The 12500-nt window shown below is 39.8% G+C and overlaps 1 protein-coding gene across 2 annotated transcripts in view; it reads right to left on the bottom strand.

The window, feature by feature from the left end:
• efr3a (EFR3 homolog A (S. cerevisiae)) overlaps positions 1–12500 on the bottom strand; it is a 121304-nt gene that overhangs the window by 8995 nt on the left and 99809 nt on the right. For both annotated transcript variants that reach the window (XM_076300164.1, XM_076300165.1), the window contains exon 20: positions 817–902. In XM_076300164.1, the coding sequence (XP_076156279.1) occupies positions 817–902 (86 nt within the window). The remainder of the gene's footprint in view (positions 1–816; positions 903–12500) is intronic.

Raw genomic sequence — 12500 nt, 5'->3', positions numbered from 1 at the left:
ACAACGGCATAAAGATTGTGTGCCCGTGAAAAGATATTCACATGTGTAATAGAGTTTTGTCTTCAAGGATATGATTTGCACAAGTGTAGAACCGTTTTGTAGCTGTGGAATTCATTTGTCTGTGTGCAAAAAAAATGCGTACCTGCAGAAATATTTTGTGCACTTACATCTATCTTTCCTGTGCAAACTGGATCTACGAAGCTACAAAACTTTTTTACAGACACGAATTTTGGCAGTGTTTTGTCGTCGTTTCTGAAGAGCCAATCAGCGAATTTTAGCACGGTCTTGACAGCGTTTCTGCAGAGCCAATCAACACATTGCATCTCCTACTGACTAGCCGATCAGGGGACGTCCTGCGTCACATCTCTTGGCCAGAGTCAGCAGGCACAGAGCTAGCAAACTTCACACACACACACACACACACACACACACACACACAGGTCTTAAATCTAACAAGTTACTGTCACACACACACACACACACACACACAGGTCTTAAATCTAACAAGTTACTGTATGCCTTTTACAACAAGCTTTTTGATGGAAAAGCGGTGTTTAATTTCCATAATCTTTGTTTAGTGAACGCATAAAACCGTCAGTTTGTAAGCAAAAAGAATCAAGAATTATGATCTTTGAGTTTGTTTAACGTTACCTAGCAACCGAGGCTTTAAGTGTTAAAAATCATTGCAGTTTCACTATGTACAAGATGTGCCGTAGCACAGTGGTTAGAGGAGCGAGCTGTGTGTGTGTGTGTGTGTGTATGTGTGTGTGTGAGAGAGAGAGAGAGCGAGAGAGTGTGTGTGTGGTCATGTGGCACCTTGTCTGGTAGGCTGTTGGACAGGATGTCCAGTTGTAAGGAGATGGTGTCCACAAAGCTCTTCCTACGAGTCAGACGATCTTCATCTGAAACACAAGTGCACACACACACACACAGTTAGACCCAAACCCACACCTGCACTACACAACACACTCATAAACACCTACAGTATGTGAACACCCACACACACTGAACTGATGAGTACATAAACACACTCAATGATGCTAACACACACACACACACACACACACACACACACCTGCACTGATAAAATAAAGGAACACACACATGGTATCATACACACACACACACACACGCACATCTGCACTAATAAACAAAGGAACACACACGAGTCAAAGTGAACTTTACACAGCTATTAACAGCTATTGCACAGTAGAACAAAATTGCATTTCTCCACACTCCATGTGCTGGTTTGTAACATTTCACATAAGAAAGTAGGGTAACACTTAACTAGAAATGCAATTCCAAGTGCATGAAAATGCTAAAGTTGTGATGTAAAATATCATGTATAGTTAAAACAGATAATACAGAGAGATGGTTACTACGGTGATGCTAGGATAGACATGGTGGTAGCTTAATAAAAGTTGATAGTTCAAAAGTAGACTGTTTAAAAGCTGAATGTAGATAGTTTCAAAGTTGTTGATAGACAGTAGATAGTTTAAAAGTTGTTAATAGACAGCTAGTTTAATAGATAGTTTAATGATAGTTTAAAAGTAGACCGTTTAAAAGTTGAAGGTAAATAGTTTAAAAGTTGTTGACAGACTGGAAGTTTAATGAATGTTGATATTCAAATAGTTTAATGGCTGTGTATAGGTAGATATTTGACGATAACAAAGTTGGAATGGCTCTAATGTTTGCTAGCAGTTATGCTAAGATTTTTAACTATGCTAACCATGCTACTTAGCTAATGTTTTATAGCAGTGCTAGCAATGTTAACATGCTAACCATGGTACTTAGCTAACTTAACTAATGTAATGTAAATGTAATGTTTTGTTAAACATGCTAACTATGTTAGCAATGCTAACATGCTAACTATATTAACCATGTGACTTAGCTAACTTAGCTTATCATTTTTAGTAGTTATGCTAACTATGCTAACTAGCATGCTAACCAATGCTAACCATGCTAACTATATTAACCATGTTACTTAGCTAACCTAGCTAATCATTTTTATCAGTTTTGCTAACAATGTTAGCAATGCTAACATGTTAACTATGCTAACCACACAGTTATAAATGGTTTGTTCATAGTAAATAAGCCTATCCAAAAAATATGTTTGTAAGTACATGATTTATACTTAGTAAATAATGAAACAACCACTTATAAATGATATAATTTTCCCATTATAAACCAGTTGCAAACTATTACACAATGCTTTGTTCATCATTTGTAAAGCATTGCTCCTAATATATATAAATAAAGTATGTGTACACACAGTTAGACATGGTTTGTTCATAGTAAATAAGCCTATATCTAAAATATGCTTATACTAGATAGATAGATACTTTATTGATCCCTAGGGGAAATTAAAAATTATAAACATTATTGTTAACACTTAATAAATGATGCAATAATATGTTTCTGATGAAATAATATTTCCATTATTTAACAGTTGTTACATACACATGCACTAATGATTAGTTAGGGTGAGGATACATATTTTATAAACCACTTCCTAATACTATAATTCATGATTAACTCAGGAGTTACAAGTGGTTAGTTAATGATATTTTGTGAGCTTATCTGAAGTGAGGACTTTCTATGACTTGCAACACATTTACAAATGAGTTGTAAAGATTACATTCACATTCATTCAATCATGGAAATATTACTTCATCAAAAACATATTATTGCATCATTTATTAAGTATAAACAATAATGTATAAACATATTTTAGATAAAGGTTTATTTACTATGAACAAACTATTTAGAACTGTGTGAACAAATGCTTTACTGATGATAAATTATGTATGAACAAGAAATTGCTAATGATAAACCATTAATTAATAAGTAACAAAGGCTTAATAAATGATGAATTGTGTGCAGTTATTATAAAGTGTTACCAAAAGTAGTGCACACATACCACCAGGTACACCTGAAGAGCAACATAACACACATACACACGTACACACGTACTGTACCACCTGAAGAGCAACATAACACATGTACACACCTACCACCTGAAGTGCAACATAACACATGTACACACCTACCACCTGAAGTGCAACATAACACATGTACACACCTACCACCTGAAGTGCAACATAACACACATACCACCAGGTACACCTGAAGAGCAACATAATACACGTACCACCTGAAGTGCAAAATAAACAGTAAGTATTGCACACGTTTTTCATCGCACAAGACGTTCACTCACCATAGAGGATATTCCACAGAGAGCAAGAGGGAAAATACACACACGTCACAACACAACAAGAAACACAGAGAAACACAAGTCAAGACAGGAAACACAGAGAAATTTGTCCTAAAAACAAGCAAATTTGTCTCCCAGTGCGTTGAGCAAATTTGTCTTGATAAGACTCCTTAAAATAAGTCTTCTTAAATTAGATAAAAATAATCTTTCAAGAGAGCGCTAGGTAAGTCTCTTCATACTAAAAACAATACCAAATAGATGTTTTGACACTTTATCTGCTCAATGCAGAACCATCGATGAGTAGCTAACGTACTCTCAAGCACTAACCTTAACCCTCAAATGAAATGAGCTAATCGCTAACCCTCAAATGAAATGAGTTAATCGCTAACCCTCAAATGAAATGAGTTAATCGCTAATCCTAACCAAGTCCCTCCACTCAGCAGCCACACACTTTGGGCACTTATCGGGCATCTATTTTCTATTTTTCATGCACAAGTCTGCCACATCCCCTGTACCCACTCGTGGTGTCCCCCAGGGTTCTGTTCTTGGGCCCCTCCTCTTCCTTATATACAGTGGGCAGTGCTTCGACTTGGCCAGCTTCACTCGCGGTCCGCACGTGGGATCACGCAACTTTAATTTGTATTTTCCCAGTGAGACACTGCAACAACCCAAACAACCGGTAGATGGCTCAAGTGAGCAGGGTGTCTCGTAAAAAGAAATGGAGCCCTGAAAACCCTACACAGACTTCACTACAGACTTTAGCAGACTGGTTTAGAAATAATTTAATGGCCAGAAATATGCCTGCCCTGCCCTAATAAAGAAATATTTGGTTAACTGCGAGTGAATCCCGTTTGCAGCCGTAGAAGAAACGCAGGACACATTAAACATTTTGGTTTTCTCAGAGTGCAACGATGACAGGCAGACATCTGGACAAAATATAGAGCATATTAACCTCCGTTGCTCAGCCAAATGCCTTCCTGTTACGTCCTGTTATCACGGAGTTACAGGCGATAAACGATTTTTGATGGTCACAAGTTTACCTTATTAGCGGTTTATTTTTTTGATTATTAAAGAGTGTTTTTCATTTAAAGGTTTGACTTCGTGCTTATTCAGTAGAGCATTTAGTGTTCTTCCCAATCTCAGACGTTCACATTGCATGTTTGTTTGTAATGGATGCAACCGCGAGATAGGCTACGCGTTTGACCAGTTGTTAACAGACATGAACCAAGACATATAGCCCAGCAGCAATCTAGGGACTGTTTGTTATTTATTGAAGGGGCCACCGGAGGAATTTTGAGTGCTTCAGTCAAAAGTTGCATGACCCTCCCTTGCCTGATAGAAATTGTTCAATGACCCTCCGACAGAATTGTTAAAAAAGACATGACCCTCCCCTGCCAATTGTCGCTGTCTTCCGCCCGCGCTGCTTTGCGCCACAGCCACACACTGTGATAACGTTCTTAAATCAATCTTTCCCGTGAGCTTGCATGCTACCAGTCCTTCCTTTTCAGATGTGTTGCGCCTGTTTGCACAATTTCACAAATAATCATATGTGATTAATAATATGACAAATAATCCCTGTGCACGGGGACCGAAACAATGCATGCCAACTTTTTCCGTGTTTCTCATTTTAACTTCCCCCGCGTCTTGCCGTTTTAATGTTTTCCTGTAGAATATCCCATATTTTAATACTCTCATAACAGCCCTGCCATCGGGCCTGTCTCTGTGTTGCCCTCTTGCTACCCCTTGCCCTTCCAACGAAACAAATGTCTTCAAATCATCATTTTCCTTGCTTGAAGGCGAACTTAGTGTGATGTTAACATATTTAAGTTTAACGGCGTGATTGTCGTGAGAGCATGATTCATTGGCGCTTGCATGTTCGGCCTTATGTCTACGTGCGCACCTGAGGCTACTCAGCTACTAGAGAAAGAATTTCCTGTTTGTATGTTCACTCCAAGTTGGCCTACCATAATTTACCAACTCTGCGCTGTAGCCGCTAACTGGCTATTTATATTTTTCTGTGAAATAAGCAAATGTATTTGTTCAACTTTATGAAGCAGAATTACGCACTATAGGCTACTTGGAACATAACACATTTGACAAAGGACAGATGTATGTTATAGTGACAAAATATTAACTTTCAGTGTTTTACGATGTCTTTGTCATGGGGAAGTGTTTTTCCCCATGCATTTATTCTAGGTTACTGTCAGTGACTGCCGTGAGAGAAGCGGGTTCTGTGTTTCGTTCATGTCAGTGACTGACGCGAGAGAAGCGGGGTCTGTGTTGCGTTGCGTTAATTTATTTTCAATTGGGCATGCCGTGCCGTGTCGTCCACAGCTCAGTTCTGACAAAGCCAAATTTACTCCTTTTGAAACAATGAGTGCGCGCGTTTGTATGGTAATATTGCTTGACAGGGGGGATCCCAAGCAGCTTTCAGCCATAAGGCTACTTTGAGAACATTTCCTAATTCACCCGACACTAATATTCAAAATATTGAAAACTATTTCGGCATAGCCTATTAACTGACCACCCGATTCACGTTGACTGGGGGGCAGGGGGGCCCATCAGACATTTGTGCCCAGTTAATACGGCCCTGCCCCCAACAAATCACACCTTCCCACCAGCTGTGACAGCTTAAAAGAAGTCAAGAGGACTCCTAACTCACAGACCTATTCACAAACCGGTTTTGTGGCATTTCACCTGTTTTTAAATCCTATGCGGCTAGGAGCTTCCAATCGTGAGGAAGCAATTTTGCATTGTAGGCATAACTAACATGCAATAACACCACCAACAACAACCAAAACTTTTGCAAACGTAGGCATAGGCATAGTAACAGATTAATTTAATAATGTTACAAAGATACTACATCAATCCAGTATGTTTCATTAGGCTACTAGGCTATATAGGGACTATGTCTACTTGTTTATTTTTTACGTAGCCTACAATGGCCAGTTCAGACAAAGCCGAAATTACTCATTTTGAAACATTTGTATGGTTATATTGCTTGACTTAAATCCCAGAGAGTAGGCTACCGCACCCCACAGTGATGGGCCTAGTGGTCTTACGCGTTCAGTATGGGGTATAAACAAGCTGAGAATTTAGCGGTCACATCTGCCTGTCACAGACGTGGGGAGCTGAAGCTTGGGATACAGTTACTACAGTAACAGTATTTTATTTTACTTCTTATGGAATATATATTTTTTCACTTTTATAAAGGCTTTGTTTGAATGCTGTTGGAACAAATAGTAGTTGATTATAAAGGCAACTTTCTTTTGCAATATTCTGTGTGTTTAAGCCAGTGGTTCTCAAACTTTTTCTTTCATTCCCCACTTTGATCAAGGAGGCATTGACTGATGATAGTGGAGATAACGTGTTATCCCGAGGCCTTTGCAAGTCAGCATCTCCGACGGTAGTCTATTAAAAATATAAGTTTTCGATGTCCTAAACGGAGAGCCATACTTTATTGTTTTAACGATCTCTATGCTACTCACCAAAATGTAGGCATGGGAACATGATGAAGTATGTAACTGTCGTGTGTTAAATTATTGTGATTACGAGCCAGTGGTTTTCAAACATTATGCGTGACTCAGACATCATGCAACAGACTCATATCGTCCTCGCATTGCAAAATGAGGACATACAGACTGCTCAGATAACAGGTGTACCTCCAGTTATGCACGTATTTAGTCAAGTCATTTAAATGTGCTGGTGAAACAGTTGTATACTCTGGGCACAGTTCTGGGCACAGTTCTTCCAGAGCTTCCTGCCAAGTAGTAAGCGTTGAGTCGAGATGTTTGTGTGAATGAAACGAAGCGTATAGGCCATAGTGTGACATGCGTAAACCAATGGTGTAGAGATGACGCCACAGGGTTTAAGGCCTTTTCACACAGAGATCCCGCTAAATTTGCGGGAAGAGGAGACGTCTTTTTGCCGTCTTTTTGTGTCTGAAAGTGAGATGAAAATTTGCCGGCCTGCTGATCTGTTCACATGATGCGGCATTTAAGGGAGCCAGGAGGCAGGATCAGCTATAGTAAATAAAATTGTGACGTGCAACAGGGGGCGTGTAGAGTGATAGTCGAAGGCCTTATTATGCATGCGTGGGGCTTCAGATACAGCAGGTGTGTGATTTCAAAAAACATGGCGGGAGAACCGACTGCACTTTAGTTAGCTTGCATTTGCTTTGCTGTTGCTGTTAGAATGTTAGATTCTTGCGATAGATGTCTTCAGACGATAAAAAGTAATTTGGAAGGGAAATTGAAGAGAAGAGTTTAATTTAAGTGTAGAGTTTAATTTAAGCGTAGGCCTAGTGCTCGTCATGAAAAGAAAACAGCAGCTTAATATTTTTCAGGTGTTTAACAGTAGGCCTAGGCGCACTGTAGCAGTTATGCCGAAGGCAGTGAGATTATTAGGCATTGCATCCTGTCACTCTGTTTGGAACATCGCAGTTCGGGTTGATTCAGTTAATGCGAGTAGGCCTATGGATCGTCTCAAAGTTTGGGACAACCAAACAGCAGTGTAGGCAAAGCAAATCCTAATTGTTAGGTTACCATAGCTGTCTTTTCTCTAGGCCTGGGCCTATCGGAAATCGCGACATAAGCTCATTGGTTTCTTTTTTCTTTTCTTTCTTGTTCGCGTGTTGGGTAGTGAAGCGATAATGCATTTAAAGCAGTACATCATGTGAGCCAGAGCCGATATGGCCAGAGCTGCTGCTCTGTAAAGGTATTTCTGTCCCACCCAAATTTGCTGAACTACTTGCGAAGTAGCCTATTATCACAGACATCACATGTATCACACGAAAGAGCTTTTTCTCAGCTTTTAAACAATGTTAGTGGTTAGTTGTTGTGGTAAACGGTTCGCGAGAAAAGTAACTTTAATCTAATCATATTTTTTGCGCCCGTCTCCCTACCCATTCATCTTGGTGGAATACTTTGCGAACTTTACCTCAACACATGACAACCCATATATCAGAATAAACAGCAGACCTTACCGAACACAAAGGTGTAAAGCATGCCCCTGTACAGTTAGCCATTCCAGAGTAATAGTAGAGTAGTTTTAAATTTGCAGCAATGTCTTTATGCATGTCTCCAACTTTGCGGTTCCTAATGTGTTTAAATTGTTCAATAGGTCTACATGATTTTAAAACAGGCCAAATACAAAACAAATGTACAAATATCGCCTAGATATCTGTAAGCATTACAATCAGAGGATATACATATAGGGCAGACAGACGCTCATGAGTTCATGCTTTGTTTTTTCGCTGGATTTTATGATGGCCTATTATGGCAACCGATTGCATTCCGAGCTACAGTCAACTCTAGCAGGCATTGAATGATGTGAATTTATAGATTGACATAATGTGGTGTCTCTGCTATTGCTGCTTTTGATCAGATTGATTTGCAATCTCCTGTGGTGGGCTGGACATAGCATCGAAATGCCTGCCCAGATTCCCCTTTCCGCCTTGACCCATTCACACTGGTGCCGGAACGAAAAAAACTCGGCAAAATGTCTAGGGGGCTTGGTAGTAAATTTGGCGAGACACTTTGTCCCGCCTTTCCGCCTTGGTCTATAAGAGAGCCTACGTTTGTATGTAGGCAATTTATATTCACAATACTTAGGCCTACTAAAATAAATAGTATTTTATTTGTATTGGTTGTTTAGAGTAAAAAAAAATCGGTCGGTCTTAATGCAAGTTTACAACCGGCAAGTCGGTCGGACTAAAAGGGGAAAAAAATAAATATTTGGGTCGGTTTTAAATTGACAGGGTCGGTCGGGTTACGGCAAACGAAAATATGCCTGGCAGTGTTTTTTTGCGCGTCTGCAGAAGTCAGCCAAATATGAATGTAATTCTGCGGCATAAAGCAGATGTATTTGTTTATTGTACAGAAAAATAAAAATGACATGTCAAGCAGTCAATTGACTACATTGCAGTCAAGAAGTAGGGCAAATTAATTTACGAAACCAAAACGTGGGTCATAGTTGTCTAAGCCTCATTGCGTAGCCTGTTAAAAACGTCGCCAGATAGTATTAAATCGGCAACAACATTGTTTTCTGCAGAAGCCTACCCAAGGCTACAGATTAATTCTGAACAGTTATTTCTCTACTGGCTCAATTATCACACCACTGTTTTGATTTGCGTAGCTGCGTTACCCCCAACACTGACAATAATGTAGACACCAAATTTCGATTTCGATTTTCGTTACCACCGTGTAGTCAAGCCTTAAGACATACCCAAGTAGCCTAAATCGAGGTAATGTTTAATTCGCATGATTTATTTTGTTATTGAATTCGTAGGCTGGGATTACTCTCGGCAAGTCTCCTGCTTTATCAGTAGGGGCGGCAGGCAGAGCGATGTACAGTGGTAGAGCGAAGCACAGTGGCTGAAAGTGGTACTAAAGCTTCATGCAGCTTCACGCCTGGTAATGCGCGAATGAAGTGGTCATTTGAAAGCGATGCCCACTGTATATTCTGCCCCTTAGACATGGCCTACATCCTCCCTCACTGACCCACTGACCACTTCCCAGTTAACTCACTAACTGTCTTTCTGATTTAAAGCTATGAATGCAAGATAACTTTCTAAAACTCAACACAGATAAAACCGAAATCCTTCTCATCAGCCCCAAACCTCCTGTTGTCAGAAATCTTGGCATACTGCTCAACTCCTCACTCAACTCCTCACTCAGTACAAAAATGTAGACCTAATTGTAATCGTGTAAGACAAAATGTATTTATTGAAAGGCTTTTTGGTGATCCCAACGACGTGTTACTGTATGTTTCAATGATAAACTTCTCATAAGTCGGTACAGGCTACCCCAGGCTATTATTCGCTACGACCTGTTCCTGAGAGGCCAACACGCCGTCATGAGACAGTGCTGGTTGTACCGATTTGTTTCTAATACCGTCATGAGACAGTGAAGGTTGTACCGATTTGTTTCTAATACAGTCATGAGACAGTGCTGGTTGTACCGATTTCTTTCTAATACCGTCATGAGACATTGCTGGTTGTATCGATTTGTTTCTAACACCATCATGAGACAGTGCTGGTTGTACCGATTTGTTTCTAATACCAATTTGAGAAAAATTCTCAATAACTTAAGACTTAAGATAGGACGTTTCTGTAATACGGCCCCAGGACTGTAAACAGACTGTAAACTAGGGCTGGGTGATATATCGGTATTACGACTACGACCGATATATTTTTAAAAATGACATGTAGTTGAGACAATATCGTCATACCGGTATAATGTTAAATAATGGGCCATTTTATCAAAGCCACTTGCTCTTCTGTGTTTAGACCATTCAGACAGCCGCAGCTCTGCTCAACTGCGCCCCGTTTTGTGTGCACGTTCTCCCTGGCAGTAGGCTACTACAAACTTTCAAACATGACGGACACTGAGTCAGATTTTGTTTACCGTGATCAGAGGTTGGTGCTGATGCCTATTTCCGTCGGCACAGCAACGGTTACACAGAGAATTCTCGTTGTGAAATCAAAGCGGTTTTGTACACGCAAACTTAAGTTACAACACTGTTTACAGTAATTTTTTGTACATAGCTAATTTAAATATACTTATGGGGTGGGTGCTTGCGTTTCTTTAGCGATATGGCAGATCTAAAGTCCTCAGGGAGACAATCTACACGCTGATTTTATTAAAAGGATATGCACGCGGGGACTCGTGAGCAGTAGGGGCATCATTTTTTATGATTCCCGAAACCCCATTCATTCGTGCACAGGGTTTTTTTTTTCAGTTACGTTGTTTAAGTAGCATTATTGTTTAAAACTATTTAATTGTTATCGAAGTCACACATGTCTAGGCCATCAGAAATGTGCTTGTCATCTAGGGCCTATCAAACCCTTACGGAAAAAAAACTGCATTGTGTGACAAAACTGCAGGATTTTTTCATTTTTGTTCACAAAATATTGCATTGTGCAGTACAATGTAGGCCTGTGTTGTCAGTCAGGGTCGACTTATTGGTCTTTTGTTTTTTGCACAGCTTTATCAGAGCAGCTGTAGCCTACTATGCCTATTGGTATTGGTAGGCCTATATGTTATTGTTTACACTTTTTTGCACAGCTGTGTTAGAGCAGTCTGAAATCATTCTAATTAAAGCTGATGTCATAATTGTCATGTTGAGTGAATACGGAACACTTAGCTCTTTCTGTTTAAAATATCGATATATATTGTATATCGCCAATCAGCCCCAAAATATCGGGATATCAGTTTTGGTCCATATCGCCCTGCCCTACTGTAAACTAGTCCAATATGGAAGTTTCTGTAATACGGCCCTAGGACTGTAAAAAAACTATAAACCAGTCCAACACAGGAACACTAGCTACACAGCTAGCACACAAACACACACTACCTGATATGACTGCGCTAAGCTAAGAAGCTAAAAAGGCAGAGAAGGAGTTTTACCTCTGGATGTCTGTCTGCATCTGTGAAGGATCTTTCCTACCGTGTACAATACTAATGCATGCACACATACATACACGCACAAATGCACGCACACACACACACACACACACACACCCATAGATTCAACGAGACAGAATTAGAGAACATTCAGACAACATTAATGAGTTTCTCTCTCTTTCTCTCAGACACAGTCTATAGAATGTCATGGCACGTAGTAGCTTAATTCATTGTTTTTTTTAACCTTTTTTTTTACCATGGCACATTTTTGACTCATTCACTCATTTTTGGCACACCAACATCCCAAATGTTACAAAAAGTCTCCCATAATCAAAGAACCTGTATGAACCTGCACAATGCTATGCATTCTCCATTAGTACACAAAAGAACAATTGGATAAGATGTGGCCCAAAACAAAACACCATTGGATATAAAGAGGTGACCTCACACACACACACACACACATACTGTTTTATTGGCTATAAAGAGGTAGTCCTGTTTTATTGGCTATAAAGAGGTAGTCCTGTTTTATTGGCTATAAACAGGTAGTCCTGCTTTATTGTCAGCAATAAAAATTAGAAATTCATATTTTTGGACCAATGATCATTTTCCATGGCACAGTGGTTGAAAAATAAGGTTAGATTAGCCATTGAATCAGTGAACACACACACACACACACACACAGAGACACACAGACACACACACACAGGTGTCAATTCAGATCAGTTGTCTGCCTCCATTGGATCTGAACACATCTCTCAGCAGAGATCTCCAGCATTTAGCTTCCTAAGTTACTTCTGATTGGCCTTCTCACCTTCACAAGAGATAAGTTACTTCTGATTGGTTGCTTCTGATTGGCTTTGGGAATGCTGCGCCAGTTC

The sequence above is a fragment of the Alosa pseudoharengus genome, unplaced genomic scaffold, assembly GCF_046254945.1.
Source record: "Alosa pseudoharengus isolate Yale_2024_CS ecotype anadromous, Long Island Sound unplaced genomic scaffold, YU_APseudo_1.1 YU_APseudo_1.1_scf_22, whole genome shotgun sequence".
Taxonomy (NCBI): domain Eukaryota; kingdom Metazoa; phylum Chordata; class Actinopteri; order Clupeiformes; family Clupeidae; genus Alosa; species Alosa pseudoharengus.
This window is presented reverse-complemented; position numbering and strand designations above follow the sequence as displayed.